This window comes from Xenia sp. Carnegie-2017, unplaced genomic scaffold (assembly GCF_021976095.1).
Source record: "Xenia sp. Carnegie-2017 unplaced genomic scaffold, XeniaSp_v1 HiC_scaffold_16, whole genome shotgun sequence".
In the NCBI taxonomy this organism is placed as follows: Eukaryota; Metazoa; Cnidaria; class Anthozoa; order Malacalcyonacea; family Xeniidae; genus Xenia; species Xenia sp. Carnegie-2017.
This window is the reverse complement of record NW_025813469.1, coordinates 1,508,015-1,530,303: the sequence shown is the minus strand read 5'-3', so window position 1 is coordinate 1,530,303 and position 22,289 is coordinate 1,508,015. Positions and strand designations below refer to the sequence as shown.

General features: G+C 34.7%; 5 protein-coding genes across 5 annotated transcripts; 1 reads left to right on the top strand and 4 right to left on the bottom strand.

Annotated features, from left to right (window-relative positions):
• Window positions 1–33: 33 nt before the first annotated feature.
• Window positions 34–2,046, bottom strand: LOC124436679 (cytochrome b-245 light chain-like). The gene is made up of 5 exons (XM_046986648.1): window positions 1,854–2,046; window positions 1,698–1,767; window positions 1,274–1,348; window positions 1,090–1,173; window positions 34–447 (listed from the first exon to the last, which is right to left on the bottom strand). The coding sequence occupies exons 1-5, from the start codon at window positions 1,909–1,911 to the stop codon at window positions 198–200; spliced, it is 537 nt and encodes a 178-aa protein (XP_046842604.1). The 5' UTR covers window positions 1,912–2,046; the 3' UTR covers window positions 34–197.
• An 11-nt stretch (window positions 2,047–2,057) lies between these two features.
• Window positions 2,058–4,659, top strand: LOC124436678 (deubiquitinase OTUD6B-like). The gene is made up of 9 exons (XM_046986646.1): window positions 2,058–2,158; window positions 2,523–2,671; window positions 2,800–2,901; window positions 3,066–3,197; window positions 3,275–3,294; window positions 3,358–3,512; window positions 3,652–3,713; window positions 3,981–4,087; window positions 4,357–4,659. Exons 1-9 carry the CDS (start codon window positions 2,086–2,088, stop codon window positions 4,424–4,426), a joined length of 870 nt encoding a protein of 289 aa, XP_046842602.1. The 5' UTR covers window positions 2,058–2,085; the 3' UTR covers window positions 4,427–4,659.
• Window positions 4,660–5,029: 370 nt separating this feature from the next.
• LOC124436748 lies at window positions 5,030–7,937 on the bottom strand. The gene is given in 7 exon segments (XM_046986711.1): window positions 5,030–5,304; window positions 5,592–5,730; window positions 6,249–6,478; window positions 6,481–6,628; window positions 7,068–7,197; window positions 7,398–7,600; window positions 7,726–7,937. Coding segments are annotated over 7 exon segments (1,149 nt in total). The 5' UTR covers window positions 7,873–7,937; the 3' UTR covers window positions 5,030–5,152.
• Window positions 7,771–16,393, bottom strand: LOC124436749 (paraplegin-like). The gene is given in 24 exon segments (XM_046986712.1): window positions 7,771–8,331; window positions 8,615–8,692; window positions 8,781–8,836; window positions 8,839–8,893; window positions 9,286–9,332; window positions 9,435–9,507; window positions 9,604–9,687; window positions 10,045–10,160; window positions 10,497–10,544; window positions 10,547–10,606; window positions 10,946–11,108; window positions 11,297–11,361; window positions 11,527–11,591; window positions 11,886–11,994; window positions 12,306–12,426; window positions 12,827–12,935; window positions 13,050–13,108; window positions 13,185–13,308; window positions 14,481–14,633; window positions 14,803–14,882; window positions 15,085–15,242; window positions 15,717–15,776; window positions 15,860–15,944; window positions 16,025–16,393. Coding segments are annotated over 24 exon segments (2,295 nt in total). The 5' UTR covers window positions 16,244–16,393; the 3' UTR covers window positions 7,771–8,223.
• A 93-nt stretch (window positions 16,394–16,486) lies between these two features.
• LOC124436222 (CCR4-NOT transcription complex subunit 10-like) lies at window positions 16,487–22,256 on the bottom strand. Its single transcript, XM_046986166.1, has 18 exons — window positions 22,171–22,256; window positions 21,600–21,881; window positions 21,248–21,343; window positions 21,113–21,176; window positions 20,347–20,408; window positions 20,202–20,273; window positions 20,028–20,105; window positions 19,746–19,829; window positions 19,043–19,298; window positions 18,541–18,746; window positions 18,217–18,335; window positions 17,958–18,125; window positions 17,779–17,859; window positions 17,534–17,647; window positions 17,250–17,377; window positions 16,962–17,083; window positions 16,735–16,810; window positions 16,487–16,666 (listed from the first exon to the last, which is right to left on the bottom strand). The coding sequence occupies exons 2-18, from the start codon at window positions 21,870–21,872 to the stop codon at window positions 16,554–16,556; spliced, it is 2,112 nt and encodes a 703-aa protein (XP_046842122.1). The 5' UTR covers window positions 21,873–21,881; window positions 22,171–22,256; the 3' UTR covers window positions 16,487–16,553.
• Between the last annotated feature and the right edge of the window lie 33 nt (window positions 22,257–22,289).

Genomic DNA, 22,289 nt, shown 5'->3' with positions numbered 1-22,289 from the left:
TGTACTGATAGCAAGAGAAATTTCTGCAAAGAATTAGAGCTGAGCACTGAGCTTTATTATATAATACATAACAACAAAATTTTTTATAAAAAAATTGTGTCAACAAACAAGCATGATGCTTGTTTAATATTGATAAAAGTACTTTATATGCATGTTGAACAAGAAAGAAATTATTTTGTACTACGCAGTTATTGAAACTAGCCAGTAGTAACCGCAACATTTTCATATAAGTTGTCATTACTTCTGGTGACTTGGTGTTGACGTGGTGGAGGTTGATTTGGTGCTTCTGGAAGTGTAGAAATATTTTCTTTGTTTGCTTGAGAGTCAACTATACAAGGTTTCCATTCTTCCCCTGCAATGGCAGCTTTAAGATAAATTATGCTTGAAATGCACAGACAAGCACCACCAATGATTGTTGACAAAAGAAATCCACAAGGGATCGACAACCTGAAAAGTATGAATACTCTTCAATATCTTCCTAGGACTTTCTAAAAAACAATGGAAAGTCTAATGTTCGGATTACAAACTATGAAATAAACACAATGAAAGGCGTGTGCTGATTGGTCTAGAGCTGAGTTTGCATTAGCCTGTGCAAAACACATCTGAGCTCAACCAATCAAATCAATCATAACAATCAGTCAAAGACAATTTGCAAATCAATCATGAATACATTTTAGAAGAAAAATTGCATTATTGTTATTTTATAAAAGAAATAAAAGATGTTTTTCGTGTTTGCACTGGCTTATGCAAACCTCGGAGACGTTTGCGAGAACTCTTTAGCAGGTGCAACCCTCAACCTTTGGTCTCTGGCTTGCACTGATCTGCTCTCGAGTTCTCCCCAAGGTCTCCTTGGTTTGCATAAGCCTGTGCAAACACAGTAAACAGCTTTTATTACAAAATGAAACATACTTTAACCAAATGGCATTCTATAGGTGGTGATGTTTAAATTCTATATCAGAATTGTTACTAAACCAACTGAAAAAAAATTGAAACATCACCAACTTAATATTTTCAGACCAATATATGAAACCTCAGTTGGAGAGAATATCGTACCCTGAATTATTTGAACTTGTCAACTATCATTCTTACCCAAGATACAAAACAAAGCGAAAATAATAGTTTCTTCCAAACAGACCCAAGGCTTTAACGACAGGTGTTAAAAATTTCTGTGCACTACAAGAGAAAGAGCAATTCGGTTCATATGGGAACACTTTTTTTTATTCAATTAAAGAAATATAGCTATAAAATAGCATTCAATGCAAATAAAACTTGCAATCTTTGTTTCGTCTTTCCTGTTTCTCTTCTTCCTCTGGGATATTCCATAAGAAATATGAGCAAGCTTGCAATTCTTACATGAAGTAAAGGATAATGCATGTTTATAAATAATAAATTTTGTATGTAAGACTTTTTACTATATACCTACAACTTTCTTTTAGTCTAATAATCTAAACATCAAAGTGATGGGCAGTTTGATGGTTTATTTGACATACAAAACTATATACATATATAAGTTGCGTTATATTTCCGAGGTAGTTAAATTGAATGGACATGTGACAATAAAGTTTTCTGTACATGGTAGAAGAAGACTAGAACACCATTGTGTATGAAATACATCAAAAAAATGAAAGGTCGTCATGAAAAGGCTGCTGGAGTTGATGAAATTCCTCTTTATATAATAAGGTTGAAACAAAGGATACACAGCATAAATTGATATTTGCCATCTTTTAAATTTCCCAATCCAACTCAGGACTCCACCGACAAAAACAACTGCAAATATTAAAATAAACAAATACCAATTATATCATAACTGCAACAAAGAGAACATAAATGCAATTTTTTATCGAATATCTTACTAATACTGCTGGCAACGGCTTGCTCATTTGCCCACATTGCCCATTCAATCTTTCCCATTTTCACTTGTACAAAAAAGTTCAACAACCTCAAATACTTTCCATATTTGTTTTGTGTTGTTTTCCTCAGTTCCTGGTTCCTACAGAGTTTTAATAAACAACTTTAAACAAGGTAGAAGGGGGGATGAGTAATGTTTCGAGGGGGGTGACTCATAACACAAGCTGTCTAGCACTAATGGCCGACGAAGATGTTGATAAACAAGGAGATTTATTGGAGCGTCAGAAACAAGAAAAAAAGGAACTACAAGGTAAACGATTTCGTCTTTTCAGGTGGCAAATAAAAGGCCGATTCTCTCTGTAGTAAACAATATTTAAGTATTTTAATAAAATTATGGACCCAAGATTATAATTTATAAATACTGTTAGTGAAATGTATTTGCAGTTTAACGGACGAACGAATAAAAACAATTAAAGGCAATCTATTACTTAAAGCGTACATTTAAAAAAGGTTGTACATAAACAGTTAGCTAGAAGGAACATTTCATGGTAAACTTTGTGGAAGTTGTTTCTCGCAATGATTCCAGAGAAACATGTCTATACAACGAAATGAACATACCTTCTGTAATAAATTCATTTTGTTCTCAATCCGCGATGAATTTCTTTTAACTTCAGGTAAAATTCAAGCCTTAAAACGAAGTGTTCCTAAAGGCGATAAAAAAAGAAAAAAAGAAGTAACAGAGGAAATAGCAGCATTGGAAGCCAAACTTAAAGAAAAACACAATCAAGAAAATGCAGAAATTGTGTCAGTCACCTCAAAAATTGTAGGTTATCTCACAGAAAACTGATGTATTATTTCTGTATTTTTGGATTCATTTATGACCCTGGATGTGAAAATTATACAAGTAACATGTTAGTCATTTGAACTCATTTCTCTTGTTTTATTGCAAAGACTGAAACTCATGATGCGTCAGAATTGCTGCCTCAAATGAATATAATGGACATAAATGATCAACCGGAAGGGAGAAAAGTCACCAGAGCTCAGAAAAGACGGGTAACTATAAATGGCAAGTGCCATTTCCCAACATTTTCCATGTGTTGCTATAGCTACATCCCATATGCTATGCTCCGAGAGGCATCTATTTTGCAATACATTTAAATAGTAACCTAGCTGCTATGTGATTTTATCAGCCATGCATGTGTGTTTTAATTTTAAAGGATAAGAAAGCTGCCTTGGAGAAAGAACGGCAAAAAAGAATTGAACAAGCAGAAAACATCATTTCAGAAAGAAGTATTGAGCAGAAAAAACTTGAATCTATTTTGCTACCTTTAGGTCTTGTTGTTAAAGAGGTAGCTATGCAATTTTTGTCGTTGTTGACTTCTATTTTATTTATATTAATAAATATATTCTCCTTTTTCTGTAACAGATTGCTGCTGATGGAAATTGGTAAGTTGTCCCGCTCAACCTGACAAAAGGATAAGAAAAAAAATTATTTTTTTTTATTTTTAGTTTATACAATGCAATTGCTGATCAGCTGAGAACATTAAACATTCAACATACGAATCAAAGTCTGCGTGAACTGGCTGCATCATATATGCTTTCTCATTCCGAAGACTTTCTTCCTTTCCTCATTGATCAGCACACTGGTGATGGTTATACTAAAGGTATAAGCATCAGAACCATACAATTGAAGAATATATGTTTGTAATCTTCAATGAATACTGTTTTGTTTATTGCAATGCTTTCATTAAACAGCACTCATATCCACATTTTAAACAAAGTAATTTACATGATTTGATTTAGAGAAATTTTCTGATTACTGTCAGCAACTTTGCAATTCCTCAGTCTGGGGTGGTCAATTAGAGGTAAGTTTCAGTGCTTCAAGAATGTTACAAATCCATGGTTCTTGGTATCTATGGACAATATGACTTCTACTATTACATTTACTTTAATTGAACAAACATCAAACATTGAATTGTGCATCTTGTGCTTGGCATGTCATTTGAATTGGAAATCTCCATTAGTGTTACAGTACCTACATAATACACACCTTGTTTACAGAACTTTATCAACTTGATCTAGATGATGAAGGCAAGATCACATTAAACTTGATTTCATACATTTTTTCACAGATACAAGCCATTTCCTGTGCACTAGAGATTCCCGTGAAAATCTTTCAGACAGTTGGAAGCACAGTTGAAATTGGAGAGCAATATGAAGCGCCAGCAATTCTCCTATCGTAAGAGACAAGTTTTTCAAGTTAATGCTCCCATTTCAGCAATACTATAAACATTAACAGTATCGTCGTCAACATTATCAACTGCTGTTACATTAAGCAACAGCAGACAGCAATAACTGACGTCATTACCTATTACGTCATCATTATTACGTCATAATACAAATGTTATAATTGACCAACATCACAGCTGTCAAAGCTGATGATATACTCAACTATTACTATGAAAGTTATCGAAGTTATTTCATTTTTCTATCATTTTCTTTTTTTAGATTTCACCATCATGCTTATGGCTTAGGGAAACACTACAATTCAGTGATAAAAGCTAGTGATAATCTTTAAAATTTATTTTATCTAGGCAATTTTTGTTATGTATGATATTTTCATTTCGTTAGACCACTTTTAAAATGTACAAAAAGATATACATATTAATTAATAAAAAAATTCCCTTTTATTGATTTTTGTAATAAGAAATCTTTCGGTACCAGCGACCTTAACTGTGAACGATTTTACAACTAGTTTCACAAACCGAACACAAGTATATAAAAAACAGAAAAAAGTAATTCTCCGCTGTAGTTGGTTTCTAATCTTTATATTGTACCAAAAACAAACTTTAAAAGCTAAATTCTCAACACTAATCCCTTCCACAAAATAAGTTAAAAGTTCTTACGAGATATTTCTTTTAGTACCTTACATGTCTTTGTTTCGTTTCCTCTTGAGATCTTCATGAGGAATAATCCTGAAAACAAAACTCTCAAAACAAATTATGAGACAAGCGTAACGCAGTGTTCACTTGAGAAGCTACGCTACGGTAAGTTGATAACACAACAACATCACGACTAAACGACAACCGAGAGATTCGTTTCCCTTGAAAGCATTAAAAAAGTACAGAAAATTGTCCCCAGTGCTTAATTTAGTGGTCGTCATGAGAGAAACATACATATATTACTCGATGGTTCAATTCTCTGACCCCAATTTTATTATTTTTTAAAAAGTCATTTGCCAAAAACTCGTATTCAACTTTTATAACTTCGATAGATGAAATACTTTAATCCAGTAACAATCTATTTATTTTATATAAATAAAAGCAGTCTGACCATAACTACCATGTTGTTGGTTCATTAATGTTCTATAATATAGGCTTTTAGCTGAGTTATTTTTCAGTGAACATCTTTTTGTTTTTTGATGGCTTCCACGTTGACAAACGGCCACACCAATACCTGTAACAGGGAGACGATGTGTATCATTAGCTCTTTAATTGCCCTAACACAACTGTTTTTCAAAGACTTGAAGAAATACACAGTGAATCCCTGAGCGATGTCACAATAAGAGACCACACTGTACAGTATGTAAGTTTTTAAAAGTACAGTACAGCATTACAATGAAAACTGGTAAAACTCTAAAATATTACACTGGGCAAACCAATACAATTAGTATGACTAAAAAATTCTTTATCCAAGCTCCAGTGAAAGACATAGTGACATGGTTGTCAACTGTTAAAACGTACCCAAAGCGTAATCCTGGGGATGACAACTGTCGTTACTCGAGTCTCCTATACAACCAATGCGACATACATGGGTGCCATGATACCTGCTTGGTGGGTGCGCCAGACTACATAAATCACCCAAATTCAAACCACACCATTCCTGGAGAGAAAGTGAAAGAAAGTATTTTCAAAATAAATGTGGGGGATAAATCACGAAATATAGGGTAAAAAGGTCAAAATGATGTCGGGCCAAGAGTTTCAAAAGTCCATGTGATGAACATGAAATATTATGTCTCAACTGGATGACCAAAAATGTTGCAACAAAATTGATGTGTAAATACAGTTTCATTTACTGTGAACATGGATTGATTAAAGGTGATCTTACTGTTTTCAACTGTGAACATGGATTGATTAAAGGTGATCTTACTGTTTTCAACTGTGAACATGGATTGATTAAAGGTGATCTTACTGTTTTCAACTGTGAACATGGATTGATTAAAGGTGATCTTACTGTTTTCAACTGTGAACATGGATTGATTAAAGGTGATCTTACTGTTTTCAACTGTGAACATGGATTGATTAAAGGTGATCTTACTGTTTTCAACTGTGAACATGGATTGATAAAGGTGATCTTACCGTTTTCAACTGTGAACATGGATTGATTAAAGGTGATCTTACCGTTTTCAACTGCGATATATCCAGTGATTTACCAAATCGTCCCATCAATGTTTTGAATGTATAATGTTCGGATGTTTCAACAGCAAACTGTGTCTTGAATAGATCTGCTAATGTCATCTCTTTATTGTGAGTAAATGTAGCACAATTTTGATGTGGTCCACTGAAACACGCCATCAACTGATTGTTAACAATATGGCCCCAACCGTGGTTCTTCATTGATCCAGTCTTGTAAGATCCGTCGCATCGTCTTCGTTGATCAAATCAGAGTTTGTCCACGTTGGACTTATCCCTGCAAAATCATTTGTGTTCCCATCAACCCTTGCAACTAATGTCCATCCTCCGCGATTCGGACCTTCTTCGTTGATCATTTCACAATGGGTCTAATTCAAGAGAAAGTCTTTTGAAGAAAATCGTCATCCCTCTTTTATCACTAAAGTGTGAAATTTTAACAACGCAAGGTGCATGGTAGAATAATATTGTAAATGGTTTGACCCGGGAGTATCGTTGCATGTTTGAAAATGTAGATCGTCCAGGTTGGTATAGTCCTGAGAAGGACTGTTTTTGTTGTTGTTGACTGACGTTTCGACAACCTTAGCGGTAGTCATCTTCAGAGTTTTTGACTATACCAACCTGGACGATCTACATTTACAAACATGTAGAATAATATTACTGCGTAATCAGTATGGTAGCCAGCCTGTAGAGTTAGTTGTGCAATGCAAATTCTTTTACAGACATTGAGCACCAACATATTTGCATAGCGATAATTCAACACCAGGCCAGCTACAATACTGTAAATAATTCAAAGACATTCAGAAATACCTGATAAGGCTCATGATAAGTCTTGAGCCAATAAGGACCACTGATGGCTTCTGGGTGTAGATTATATATCTCCTGACAAGACCATCCGGGGTTTTGCTGTGTTCCAAGAGGAATAACTGTTGGTTTTGGGCTAGTTTTGAACGAGAAAAGGCATTTTCAAGAGGAAGAAATGATGTATATCTGTTGAACATACATATACAATTCTTATCTTTTAACAAACGGATCTTTCAAGATTAGAGGAGAAGGGAATCTTTGTAATTTTAACGTCATTTAAAAGCATTTGCCCATAGTTGCCGCAATAAAATAAGATATCGTCCATTTTGTACGAACCTTGTCATCGATGGTTGAAATGGTGGTGGCTGAGAATTTGGCGATGTAACTTCAGGACATGTTGTTGGTAACGGTTGGGCACATAATCCACCATGTTTATCCAGTTCAATAATAGTCTTACCATCCCGTCCATCACGTCCAGGTATCCCGGGTAACCCCGTTGGTCCTGGTGGTCCCGGAGGTCCTGCAGGACAGTATATAATCTATATCGTCATGAAACAACTCCATTAGAATAGTTCCAACTTCCATGAAAATGTTTACAGTCAACAAAGTTTTAACAATAGCTTAAGTAATTGTTATTTCAAGTGATTTCAATGTGGTACACTACCTTGTTTCCATCATCGAGCGGGGAATCGCGTTTATGAGCAGTAAATTCTTTGAAAATAGAACAATTTGTATTCAATACTAAACAAAAGAATATTAAAACTACCACAAAACCTATATATATCGACATTCTCCGATAATTACTAGTCATAGGTTATCAATACACGAATTACGGATGAATGATTTACATCGAAGTGAACTTATATACAATCATTAGCGATGGAGAGCACTATTAAAATAAGATGACATAGCTCAAAAGCAATTGATTATAATGATACACATCTTGTTTCTTGTCTTCAGCAGGTTAAGCATTCGGTCTTTTGTTTTGATGTTTAAAACCTGCCATCCTATTTTCAAACTGAAAGACATGTGTACATGGGTCTAGGTACATATAATATTAACTATAAATATCGGTTAAATTTGCGTCTTAATTTCTTAGTCATGCTTATATATTAGCAACGTTCCTGTTGTAAAATGTTACAGTCCCGGATCGAGTTGTAATTTATTCTGCTGTCTCTGGTTTACGTGATTTCGAATAAGGACGTTCACCGATCAGTTTCTCGATGTCTTCGTAGTTAAGTACTTCGTTTTTTAACAAGGCCTGTGCGACCTATGAAAATGTGTACAATCAGACGAATTGTAGATTTGAAATCTTGACCAAGAGAGATGTATACGATAAGCGATCGAAGTTAAAATGGAGTCGGCAAAATTTTTATAAAATAGAGATGAATTTGTAAGCGAATTATTTTGTTCTAAAACATTAAAAGTTTAATTTTTATTTATATGTGTGCTCGCAATCAATAAATGCACAAAATAATTGATATTCTTTGTAATTGAAAGAGTTTTTTGCATTACTTCGAGGAGAGTTGGACACAAGTCACAAGTTACCATACCTTCTTCAATTCAACAAAATGTTCATCCATAATTTCTTCGGTACGTCTATAGCACTTTAATATCAACTGTCTTGCTTCCTAGAAAAACAGTTTTTATCAACCATAAAATCTGTATCTTTTAAGAACATTTTTCTGTGTGACAAAAAAAGGACAGGAGTAGAATCACCTCGTCGATAAGTTTTCTTAGTTTATCACTGTATTGTCTTTTACCCAATTCGTTGGGCTTTTAATTGGAAGTGATAAACTACCAATCGTGGAGTTCATGCCGTAGGCTGCAATCTAAATATACATGAAAATAATAGATAGCGAGCTTGTGTGTAAAATAAACTTAGGGCCTGATTATATGGAGACGAGCTCGCCCGGATACCGAGCTAAACGCGATGATTTCAAGGGATTGAAAAGAGCCGAAACTTCAAGGTTAAAAATTACAACTGTTTGCGAAGCACCAAACGTCACTCCGGCTGCAATTCTTAAATTAGGGCAAATTGGACGTTATTAAATCAGAATATTGTAAAATTGCTTGAGAAGATTTATCTGAAGATAAGTATTGAATCGTTTCCATTTGCCAAAATCATTTAACGCTTGGCTGAATCCCGGCTACCGGGTTCATTTAATAAGCCCCTTATTGGTAAAGTAAATGCTTATCTCTTTCATAAGTAAAATACTTATACCTGCTTATAAGCAATATCAGTTACTGTCTTCAAATCATCTTCCCCTCCTAAATAACACATAGAAATAACATGAAATTATATGACTATAATAAAAATAGCATTATTTCAGATGCAATGATTATGATTTTATCAAGTGATATACGAAACACCTGTTGTGATCTTTTGAAATACTTTGGCCTCAGCCACTCGTCCACCAAGAGCCAAGCACATTCGATCAAACAACTTCAAAAACATTACACACAGATCACAATTTTTTATTTCAATTATAATTTTTTGTTATCTGTTTTCATAAAGACGATTTGATCTATGTCATCTTACTTGTTCTGCTGTGTATAATTTTTGATCAGAAGGTAGATATTTGGAGTAACCAAGAGCAGCGTTGGTTCGAGGGACAATGGATACCTAGTGTATATTAGGAAAGTACACTTTTCATTTGCTAAACTAAAAATGAGATTTTCAAATGTATACTTGTATAAATATATGTAGGCTTACATTAAAAATATATGCCAGGTGTGAACGTAAAAATTACATCCTATCATATCTGCAGTTAGTTTGAAGATGTCTTGAGTCAAGACTAAAACGTCACTCGCTTAATAATAATTACAAAATCAAACCGCTTATGGCTTTTTTGAAAACGATCTATTGGGTTCTAACGCATTGACTATATAGTGAGAATTCTAATGTATGCAGGAAGATATCAGTATCTATAATAATGAAAGCAGAGGTAGAACGACAAGGACAAGACTACAAACTAGCCACCTTTAATAAGGGATCAACGTGTTCCAACATCCACCCTATAACAGCGTGTCCCGCTTCGTGATATGCAATCATCTCACGTTCCTCAGACGACAATGCATGACTTTTCTTTTCCATACCTACATGACAAAAACATCCTGGATGAAAACGTTCCTCTACATCAAATCTGGTACCTCTGATCCAATATGGTACTCAAAGGTCCCTCAGAGTCCCTCGAAGATTCATCAAACAGACGTCAATCGTAAGTAATGTGAATCGACGTGAGTCGCCCAACAATAGAAAATTAAATATTTTAAGTGAAACTTTATGTAAGCATAATTTACCGAACATACAGTGTGAAGGAAATGTTTGAATGAATTTGTGTGAGAAAGTTTGCGTCGACTGAGGAAAAGTTGAAACGTTTACCAATAAGAACAGGGAATTGGTTGGTTGATAAAGCAATGAGTTAGTTGGACCTGCAATGATTCTTTCGACAGCGTAATCAAAGTTTTTTGTATCAACTGTTTTTCGTTAACACGTGCCGCATGTAGAGCAGCTTCGTTGCAAACATTGGCTAGATCCGCACCTAAACAAAAAATTTAACTTTCTTTAGCCAAAATTTAGAAAATAGCTGCAAAGAACACAAATCAGAAACTGGCATAAAACCATACACCTCTATTTGGTGAAATTCGATGGATTTAAAGATCTACGGAGGAATACTGTTAGGAAAAAAACGAGTTTGAGAAAATACTAGCCGTTAAAAAAAGAGCAATTTAAGTTCAAGAGAGAACTATAAGAAAAGAAAAGGACTGAAGGGAATCGAAGAATTTACGTTTGTGGAAGAGCTGTAGGAAAGGGAAATGATTAATGGGAAAGGAATGGGATGAGAATCCCATTATGTAACCAAAATACCAAAATACTTTACCAGAATATCCTGGAGTTAATTCAGCCAATCTCTGAACGTAATCATTAATATTCCTTTCCAGCTTAAGTTTGCCGAGATGAACTTTCAAAATCTCCTTTCTCTCGTGTAAGGTTGGCAAATCAACGTTGATAAGACGATCAAATCTTCCCGGTCTTAGCAACGCCTCAAATGAAAGAATGTCAAAACATGAAATAACCGTATCTAACTACATGTTCATCCATTACACAGATAATATTTCCACAGATGTATATTGAAAATGATGTAATGTGATGTTTTGTCTATAATAAACCACATAATTTCTCGAAAAAAGAGATTTGAGTACGGTAATTCATGGCATCTCACATGTCTTACCTTGTCCAAAATATCTGCTCGATTTGTAGACGCGAGCATTATCACGCCATCAATTGAATTCATACCTAAACAATTTCCTTGTTCAATTTCAAATATGTCGCACAAAACATTTCAAAACTTTCCGGCATTTTGTATTAAACAGCACCATAGTTAAAAAAATTGTATATCTTAAACTATGGTAATATTTTTGTTCGTCCTACGTAAACTACAAATTACAATGTCCATCTCACCATCCATTTCGACCAGTAACTGTATAAGTGTGTTTTCCTGCTCATTTTCACCACCTGACAGGCCACTAAATGCAAACAAATGTACTGCTGGAATGGTACATACAACAAATATTACAACATCATGGAGGCAACCAAGCTATGCTTTCCTGGGGGGGGGAGGAGATACCTTGCCATAACTCTAAGCACAAGTTTTCAATAAAAACTAAATGCATGAAGAATTTCACAAAAATAAAACTACTGAACTCAACTATGAAGTGATCAAGCTTTCAAAGTAACTTGGGGAGCTCTGCTACAACCCCCAGAAAGATGAAACTCCAATCGTTGTGGTGAATTACTTAGAAGGTTTACAACATACTTACGAGGACTTTCTTGACCGTCCTATAGAATCCAGTTCATCAATATACACGATACATGGAGCACGTGCTTTAGCTTGGCCGAACAGATCTCGAACTCTAGCCGAACCAACACCTTTGAAAATATTGAAAAAAAAGTTTGGTCTGAGAGAAAGCAGTCACATGAAAAACCGATGGCGCCGAATACGTTCCAGTACTATTTAACATCATTAAAAATGTTTAATGAGCAATGAACATCAATAAACATGTTCCATGACTGTTCAAAATAATTAAACATGTTTCACGACTTTTCAACATCATTAAAAATGTTCCATCTCCAATCAACATCATTAAAGGTCAATCAGTAAAATCAAATCAAAAACAAAACAAACATGTTGGATATTGTTAGTGACAGGATAAAGAACAGAATCAACATGTTTAACGTACCAGAAAACATTTCGACAAATTCTGGGCCAGCCATCGAAAGAAAAGGAACGCTTGCTTCGGTAGCAATTGCTTTGGCTAGCAAAGTCTTGCCTGTGCCAGGTGGACCAACCAGTAGAGCTCCCTGTGAACAAGTGTCGTTATATTGAAAGTACATGAAGTAACATGCATATTCATAAAATACGAACAATAAAACGCACGAGGTCATGAATACGTGTCAGAGGAAAAATTAATACCTCAGCTCTACATTAATAAATTTAACTGTTTCTCATTATTGTTATTTAGTAAAATAAAGAAGAGATGTTTGCCTTGTTTGCACTGGCTTATGCAACTCTCGAGCAAGTGCCCTAACTCCCAAAGATCTCCTCGGTTTGCATAAGCCTGTGCGAACTCAGTAAAAATCTTTTATTTCTTAAATCCAAAACAATGTCATGAACATGTTTTCAGGCTATCACAAAAGTGGTCTTTCGACAAAACCTAAATCTACCAGACAATGCATGGGTAAATATGACGAAAAACGTCACCTTAGGGATTTTGGCTCCAAGATCTTTATATCTATCAGGTGATTTCAAGTAATCGACAAACTCGAGGACTTCTTCCTTCGCCTCGCCCATTCCTCCAACATCTTTCAGTCTTTAAAAAAACGCAAAGACCCGACAAATGAACTGAGTGATTTGGCAACAATAATAGAAAATAAAACTATCAATGACAAAGACACTAAGATATCTTTTCTTCTCTTTCTTTCACCTGATATCATTTTTTCCATCAGCTTCGACAACGGTTACTTTTGCTTTGACGCGGTCACTCTGCAACGAACAAAAAGCGATTGCACACTGAGACTCGCCAACAAGTGCAGGCTCTTTTGGCCACAGTGTCACTTACAAACGGATTATTTGCGCCAAATATATCATTGTTTCTGGATCCCGCAGACCTTCCACGATAAACGAACAAATACCAAAGAATTCCAAAGACAATAAGACTTCCTACAGCACTAATGAAAGCTCCTCTACACAAATATATTAGAAAAATCCTTTAAACTTTAATATGTGTGAACTGGGCATCCAAGGGTAGAGCAAAGTTTAAAAAAAAACTGCCTTTTGAATCAACCATAAAATGTGTTATACGTTTATTTTATTTCCTCAAAGTACTCCTATTTATTTTGCTTCATGTATCATGGTGAGAACATACATTGACGACATTGAAAATAGAAACATTTTTAATGAAATCTATCACAAGCTTTACATGCTTAAGAGCTTTTCACAAGAGTCTTCTCATAGAATAAAAAATAATATCCATGCATACTGCAAATTTTCAACAAGTATCTTTTTCATTGACTGCGTCGTGTATCCCAAACCATCCACAGACTTAGTGGCAACTGGCAAACAAGTATTATCTGCTTTCTATGTCTCAGTTAATGTTGAAATAAACGAGTCCGCAATTTTATAGTTTTTACAATGATAACATTCAATAATCCAAGCCATTTGTGTGATCGAAATTCAACCCAACTTTTAACGCTTATGTTGCGAAATTTTGATTCATTTTGTATAAAAAGCCGACTTAAACAAATTCGTTAAACTATTGTCTTATTATCAACTTCACACTGTAATTCATGAAAAGCGTCACAATTATCATGAAATGAACTTTCATTTCTCGTACATTGCACATTTATCTTAAATCTAGCGCAAAACGATTGTGCAGCTGTGATTATTGTATTTTCAATTGAGAGTATAATATTTAAGTTTACTAATGTACCTACGTAGTTTTCTGACGCTTTTAATCTATGATTTTGTCAAACATTATCTAAGTTTACTAATGTACCTACGTAGTTTTCTGACGCTTTTAATCTATGATTTTATCAAACATTATTTAAGTTTACTAATGTACCTACGTAGTTTTCTGACGCTTTTAATCAATGATTTTGTATAACATCATTTAATCTTATTAATTGCTTCATTAACCTTGAAAGAAAATGTAGAGTATTTTTCGGAAGCAAAGCCTTTGATTTCAGACGTGCATAAATTGCGTTCAAATGACATCAAACGTCTTCAAAAGATCAAGTCGATACGTTACATGAACAGAAAACACGAACACACAATCCCAAAAAAGTTGATGTAATCTGAATACAAATCGCTCAACACAAAACCCGCGCACCAAAAATCATAATACAGTCATCCTTACAGAAGCTCATTTTCTTGACGATAATTGATGGGTATGTACTCTTTTGAAGATATGCCAAGTTCCTTGTAGGCATTTTTCAATTTCTCTTCAAAACTGTCCGCATTTAACACTTGCAATCGATAGTGAGGACCAAATGACCGTGCCTGGAAAAAACTTTATATTTAAAAAAATAAATAAAGCAGGTAGCTTGATCTCGCACACAAAACCACTCACTTTTAAAGAGATCACTTTTAAAGGGAATGGGAAGATAACTTTTATGCACATTTACAAAGAAGCAAAGAAATTTTAAAGGTACAAGGAATCCATATCTGTCATTTTATACCTCTTTGCCACCAACAATAGCCCTCTATGTAGATAAATGTACACAATGTCTCCTGTTGATCCAATGTCAAGCTTTTCAACCTTTCAAAACAAGAGCATTTGAATAAACAAGCATCATTTCCTGATGAAGGCCCATAGCCCCATATCAATTAAAACAAATTAGACTTAACAGTTCAACACATTGAAAAAAATCCTTTATTCTAAGACCACACACACATGTGCCCCCCCCCTCCAATATTGTCATGTGACCTCTAGCACAAATTATTTAGGGTTAAAATGTTACCTCTCCATTAATAAGCATTTCTCGATAAAATGCGTTCCACGTGACTTCAGGTACTGGATCACTGTTAGTACCAAGAAGATACAGAGCTCCGATCATAACACCAAGTATCAGAAATAAGTTCATGTTGTTTGGATCATTGAAACTTGAACTATGATGATCTGAAAACGTGTCTCTATTTAGCTAACCAGCAAAAGCCTTAACAGATTTTGAAATGAAATGGGAAAACTTTTGGTGCCATGAAAACTTCTGTTTCTAAAATCCCTCATTAACATAAGTCCTTCGTTGATGCCAAGGTGGAATTTTGAATTCCATGCTAGTTTTATCGTGCAAACTTAAAAAGCGTGTAAATTTTGAGTGGTATGCTAACACATTTCACTACAACACACATTTTCAGCTGTTCAAACCAACGAGAAAAAGTTATCATGCAAACAGGGCTTGAAACAGGCAAAAATATGACTTGACATTTTCATTTTTGTCTGTCTTTAAAAAATAGAGTTGTTTTAAGCAAATAAAACAAAGCAAATCTTTGGAATTTTTCTTGCCATCTCAAAAACATGGCCTGCTGCCAACCAGTGACAGACCACTATTTCCAGCTTTGCATACAAAATGTAATAACAAAAACTCTAACTTACCTGGTTTTTCATTTTTGTTTGAATTTGAGCCTCCATCCATGCTTGAAAGCAGTAGTCTTCCTAAAACAGTACAAAAAAATTGACAAGTTATAAATAACCGTAATATAAGAAAGCAAGCAATGAAAAATGTTTACAAAAATTACCATGTTTTACTATCCATTCTCCACTCAAAACACCATCACAAAAATTATTAAGATGATTATACAAACTCTTGTAAAAATTCTTCGACTCTATAGACAGAAACATTATATACTTATTCTTTACACGTACATATAAGACAGTTTATATTGAACTCTTAAATAACAAACCTTAACATCAGCAGAGCTCGTCACTCGTTTAACAACTAAACTATCTATTAGTCTTCTGACTTTCAAAGAATTTGATTCAACAAATAGCTTCGAATTCAAATGGCTGTATTGACACAAATGAGCTTGTTGCAAAGCTGCATTCTTTGCCAGTCTTAGGAGACCAAATCTTTTAAGTCTAATCGTCAATCTTTGCAAGTCTCTTTTCGTTAGCAGATACATCGTACGTTACTTTATTGTTAGAAAGCGCAGAAACAGTAATTCATTCTTTACTATGTCCGGTATGATGCACGTTTCTCCATCTCCAACCATATTACTTTGAATAGTTGTTTAAACTTTGCACCATATTTTCAAACTTCATGTTTTCAAACACTGTGCAACAACTAGACTTATTACGTAATCACAATTAAAAACAGATACGCACAGTGTACATGCATTATTTTATCAGCGAGGACACAAGAGCAGTTTTTCTCCAGCACTCAAAAAAACTTTATTTTTAATGCCAAGAAATCGCTATAACATAAACAATTGACTAAAAACAAAAATCACATAAAGGACTTTCTGAGTTTTCTCTGTTTCTCGTTTCTTTGCTTGGAGGTAAAAGTTGGTATCGTTTGAGTATCATCAGAGCGCCATTATGGTTTCCTAACAAAAAAAAGTTCGACAAATAAGAAGGATAAAATTTATTTGCTAGTTTGTTCCATTATTTTTACCGAGTTGAAGTTCGATATAAACTGCCATCATTAGAGCTTGATGTGGAAGTTCTTTCAACTGCACAATTGACGACGTCTACACAACAAAAAAAAGAGTGATATTATACTGATATCAGATCTTCGCTTTTCTGATCTATCTTCTGATTTGAAATTCACACCACTAGATAAGCAGGTAATAAGTCACAATGATAGCAACGAAGAAGAGGAAGAAAGTGAATTTATCATACCTGGTATAAACACTTTTTTGCCTTTTCGAAATCCTCGCGCAAGCAGTGTGCTCCCGCAAGATTTACCAGAAACGTCATTTTAGCTTCGTTCACAGTTTGCGGGAATGAACTATAGTCGGCGCCTGTGCAAAACAGATGTATATTCAGCTAATACACTTACATATCGACACATCACAAAACCTAACATTTTAAAACTACAAGGACAATGAACACAGTATAAAACCAACAGGGACGATTGATGACGAAAAAACCAAAACCACAACGATAAAGGATCCTAAAATTCTTAACCTGGTGTTTGATCACCATTATTGTTACTTGAAAAGTCACTGACATTGTCGATTGATAAATGGCCGAGTGCTTCGGAGACTCGGCCGAGTTGTATCAACGCTTCTGCAGCATAAAGATGAGCCAAGAAACTATTCAAAATAAGACAATAGTAAGAAAGTCAAATAGAATGCTAGTGGTAGCTTTGTATTATTCAAAGTCCCACACGAGAATGAAGTAAAGAAAAGAAATTTGCTTTTTTGTTAGTCCCACAAAGATCAAAACTTGTCTTTCACGAACATACCCACCTCACTGTACCATCGAGGTTTGGTTGAGACAAAAGAGTTTGCGCATGTTCATGACATAAAACATAATCGCCCAAAACCAATGTGACGTAAGCAAGGTTGGCCAATATCGAGTTTCTGACAAAGTTATAATAACAATCAGAAGAGACGCGTCAAGCTATTATGTTATGTCAAGATTGTATGACATATAAAAAGCACGGGACATTTCAATGGCAAAATTATCACTAAAACTATAGATGTCATCTCACTTCAACTTTTGAATATCTTGACCCTTAATAGGAGCAGACGGCGCAGCTGGGATGGAAGTTGAACTGAAGGAATCTTGGTTGCTAATAAAAATGAAATTAAACATGTTATTCTTTTCTACAGCGCATACAACGCGCATCTACAACTATTTCACGACAATGTTTCAAACAATTGATCTTACTCCGAGTTGCTTTCGGAGCCGTTGGGCTCTGAACTATCTTTTTGTTTTCTATCTCCGTTAGCAAGCGATGCTCTTTCTGGAATCAATACAAGAGCGTTACGAAGACACAACATCGCGAAGTGCAAGTTACAAGCCGGCATTGCAGCTGAATGTCCACTTGAGTTGGTTCTATGACAAAAAAACAATTTCCAATTTTCATATTTGTAATGTACTTTCTTGTTCTTTCCAAAAGGAAATGTAAAATCTACGAAAGACTTACGTAATTTTGCTGGTATTTTCTGCCGGCAAAACTATTTTACGATACGGTCCGATGCCAACCACAGACTCGACAAGATCACTTTTTCTGCTACGATTGACATTTTTCTCATCAAAAGTTGACTATAGGTATAAAGCAACGAGTTCCAATGATTGTTATTGAAGGATGCAAAGGTACAATGAAGGACAACGCATAACTGAACAATTTAAGGAAGGCAGTGTCTGAAATGCAATGAATTAAGGGAAATGGAAAGATTTTAAAAGTAACAATAAGATCTGTTATTTCAGGAAAGTGCATTTCAAACACCACTAACTTCTTGCCACTTACCATCTGATGCGCTAGAACACAGCATTCGGCAAGTCGTAACCAAAGTCTAGGGTTTGACTGATACACTTGCACAGATTCGATAAGACAGTCAAATGCAAGCAACGGTCGGCAATCGTGAAGCATTTGTACACCAAGATTATATAGTAGATGATGACGACTGTTGACTGAGAGTGTACACATTGGTCTGGTGTTAAGAGAATCGCCGTCTTATAAATAAAAACACAAGAGGTAACATCGCATTATTGTTGACAAACACTGAGCTGAAATTACTACAATACATCAGCATGGGGAAAAAAATTCGAAAGTCGAAAAAAGTCACAATTTAAAACCCAAATTAAAGCATGAAATTTTGCTTTTTCCAAGCATCCATAACGACCAAATTTCCAAGCATTTCTTTGCAATAATCAATAAGAAATTTGGTACAACGTATATAAAGGTCCTTTGTTGAAGTTTTTCATACTATGTAATACTTGAAAATGCAAAGATGTTCCCGCGCACTCACTTTTGTCCGACGTAGAAATCATGGAGAGCGCCTCCTCGTTTTCAGCAATGGCACGACAAAAATAGAAGGAGGCTAGATTGTACTTTTGCATCTGCGCATGAAGACATCCAAGATTGTTGAAATACATTGTGGAAATGGATTCTCCCGTTTTTAAAATTTGATTGTCTTTAGAAGCGCTGTTGAGAATTTTCACCGCTTTCCTTTCGTTGTGACGCACAAACTCAAAGTTACTCTTTATGAAAAGTGCTTCTGTATCCTATTTAGAGGTTAAAATGGAGAAAAACGTGCGTTAAAGAAAATCTGATTCACAGTTTCCCCTCTGAGAGAGATCTACGGGGAACTTCGTTCGGACAATAATTGTCCATAAAGCACAAAAATTTTTGAGCTTTTATAGGACAAATTGACTCTTTATAAAAAATCAAAGTTATTCCAAATGAACTCATAACTGGATGCAAAATATTTACACACAATAGCCACATAATTAGGACTTGGCAAATAATGAATCTTTCCACTGAATACAACGCTTCTGTTGAAAGCGATCAAAATGATCACTTTAATGATTAAACTGTCGAAATAATCAAAAGTTAAACACATCTTCTCAGTGGTACACACAAAACAATAACTTCAAAATTTTTGCCCTCACCATATTATTTACATTCATCTCTAAATCAATAAATCAATAAATTCAAATTTTTGCCCTCACCATATTATTTACATTCATAATGGTCTTGATCTCTTTTTTACAAGCTTTTATAGATTTCTGGAGTAAATGAACTCTTGCTCTGTACTTTAGTAAGAAAAAATTCAATAGAAAAGTTGATTGCAAAAATTGATTTCAATAGTATTCTCAAAATGACTCTGAAGATGACTACCGCTAAGGTTGTCGAAACGTCAGTCAACAACAACAAAAACAGTCCTTCTCAGGACTACACCATCCTGGACAATCGACATTTACAAAGAAGTATTCTCAAAATGATGAACTCACTTTGTGTAATCTTATCTTCTGTTGATCATATGGTTTTGATAATTCATTGTCACAATTTTTTCCATTGTCGGCAACATTCTAACACAAACAAAGTAAACACATCAGTAGATTTGGTAGTGCTCCTATCTATGGGTAAGTTTTCAAAAATTAGGACAAACATAGAAATCTTGTAACCTCTGAAGATTGTTTGGTAGTATCATGTAAAAGTTTCTCTACAATATTCAGGACAGCTATGGCTTTTTCAGCCTACATAACATTAAACAAATAACACCATCAGTATTTTTCAAATCTGCAATAAAATATCATTAAAATAGAAAACCTGGTAAGTCAGCAAACAGATTTCAACATACAGAAAACATATATTTTGAGCAAATCTTTTATCTAAGAACAAAACAAAAACATTCATTTAACATTGGCAGCAAAGCATGGGTGGAGAAGATTGTTTATTGTGGGTGGGGGTAGGGGGTGGTGGTGGGTAGGTGGTGGTGGTGGTGGGTGGGAAGGTGGTGGTGGGTGGGAAGGTGGTGGTGGGTGGGGTGGTGGTGGTGGGTGGGAAGGTGGTGGTGGTAGGTGGTGGTGGTGGGTGGTTGGTGGGTAGGAAGTTGGTGGTGGGTGTGGTGGTGGGTTGGTGGTGGGGTGTGTTTGATAATATTCATATATGCATGTTCTACTTTATTAGTTTATATGGAACAGTGTGCGAATTAACGGTGTGCAATGTGAATTTGCACATCATTTTAGCTAAAATGAAAACAATTGCACATCACTTTTTCATACAATGTGCAAAAATCAGAGGTTTTAACAAAAAACACTGTTGTAAATCATATGAATTTGTTCACGTTTAAAAATATTAATTTAGCAATTAGCGCTATATAGTAATTAAAGCAATATCAATTTGATTATGCCTCTAAAGAAACACTTTTGTCAAAAAAATTGCACATCGTTTTTTCTGAACTAATTCGCACACCGATATGAAAGTTAATTCTGATTAAGGATTCTAGTACGCATTCTACTCCCCCCTCCCCCAATCATAATAATCCATTACCCTAGCAGTAAAGCTCTTTCGAAAAAAATCCATGATGACTTACCAAGAGCTTCAACAATTTTTAAAAGTTTTTCCAAATTTGCCAAAGCATCAACATACTTTTTTACCTAAGATTTAAAAACATGTATTAACTATATGATGAAATACTAGAAAATAAAAAAACATAACGAAAACTCACATAGAAGCAATACACAGCCTTGTTATAAAGCAATAAAGCTCTTTCAAAGTCCACATTTTCAGTAGTGCCTTCTTCTTCAGAAATTTTAAGATTCATCTGAAAAAAAAACATGCTTCATTTTCCAAAGACATTAAACAAAGCAAGAGTTGTCAGATTTTATTGACACATTATGTAAAGTTCCATTTCTGTGCTCAGTATTTACTAAATTTCAAAATTCCTATTTTTAGGACTAAATATGTTGGTAACAGAAGGAAAATTACATTGAAATTACCCATACCTGTTATGTAAGGGAACTAAGTTTCAATGCTTCACAAAATTTTACCCGGATTTATCAGATAATTGTTATTTGCACCTTTTTCATGACTCCGTTTAGAGTCTTAAGAAAATCATCTGTCTTCTTGCAACCTGATCTGTAGTAATCTGCAACAGCCTTGTTGTGTTCAATTTTCAGATCCGTTGGGTGTAATTCTTTAAGCTTTGAGAGGTGACTTAAGCACGAGTCGTACCTCTCACATTTAAATTCAACAAAAGCCATTCGAGCTAACTCTTGTGCATGATCAGAAAATTCAAACGCAAAGCTGTCTTTTTGCTCTTGATTTGAGTCAGACTTACCATCTGAGGCCATGATCTTAAGCTAGTAATTTGAATAAACAAATATTGCGAACTGATCATAACTAGACACTCCTATTGAAAAGGGATAATTGGGGATATTGGCATTCTTCAATCTTTCTAATTTTTCAGTTTAGTCAGTAAAAATCACAATATTCGAAGAATGGAAATTGTTTTGGTATATTATAGATTTCAAATTCAAAAGGTCTACGGTAAAAGTTGCAAGATTGTGCTTGACAGTGCTTCATCTAGACACAATGACATAATGATGTTCATGAAAAGCAATTTCAATGTAATATCAAGAAGAAGCATACCTTTCTACTTGAAATATTACCACAGCATTTCTTACAATTTCAAAGTTTATTAGAAAAATATCGCTTTGACCGCGCAATGTCTTGAGAGACATGAGCACTAATTTACTGATTTAATAACC

What these genes read in the sequence shown, in the direction of transcription:
- LOC124436679 (XM_046986648.1), bottom strand. Translation starts at nt 1,911, where the DNA reads ATGGGAAAGATTGAATGGGCAATGTGGGCAAATGAGCAAGCCGTTGCC. An exon ending in AGCCGTTGCCAGCAGTATTA is followed by an intron (nt 1,768 to 1,853) that starts GTAAGATATTCG and finishes TAATATTTGCAG; the next exon opens with TTGTTTTTGTCGGTGGAGTC. An exon ending in CGCTTTGTTTTGTATCTTGG is followed by an intron (nt 448 to 1,089) that starts GTAAGAATGATA and finishes CATACTTTTCAG; the next exon opens with GTTGTCGATCCCTTGTGGAT.
- LOC124436678 (XM_046986646.1), top strand. Translation starts at nt 2,086, where the DNA reads ATGGCCGACGAAGATGTTGATAAACAAGGAGATTTATTGGAGCGTCAG. An exon ending in AGAAAAAAAGGAACTACAAG is followed by an intron (nt 2,159 to 2,522) that starts GTAAACGATTTC and finishes TTTTAACTTCAG; the next exon opens with GTAAAATTCAAGCCTTAAAA. An exon ending in CCAGAGCTCAGAAAAGACGG is followed by an intron (nt 2,902 to 3,065) that starts GTAACTATAAAT and finishes TTAATTTTAAAG; the next exon opens with GATAAGAAAGCTGCCTTGGA.
- LOC124436222 (XM_046986166.1), bottom strand. Translation starts at nt 21,872, where the DNA reads ATGGCCTCAGATGGTAAGTCTGACTCAAATCAAGAGCAAAAAGACAGC. An exon ending in CAAGATATTCAAAAGTTGAA is followed by an intron (nt 17,648 to 17,778) that starts GTGAGATGACAT and finishes TAACTTTGTCAG; the next exon opens with AAACTCGATATTGGCCAACC. An exon ending in CAAAAAAGTGTTTATACCAG is followed by an intron (nt 16,811 to 16,961) that starts GTATGATAAATT and finishes TTTGTTGTGTAG; the next exon opens with ACGTCGTCAATTGTGCAGTT.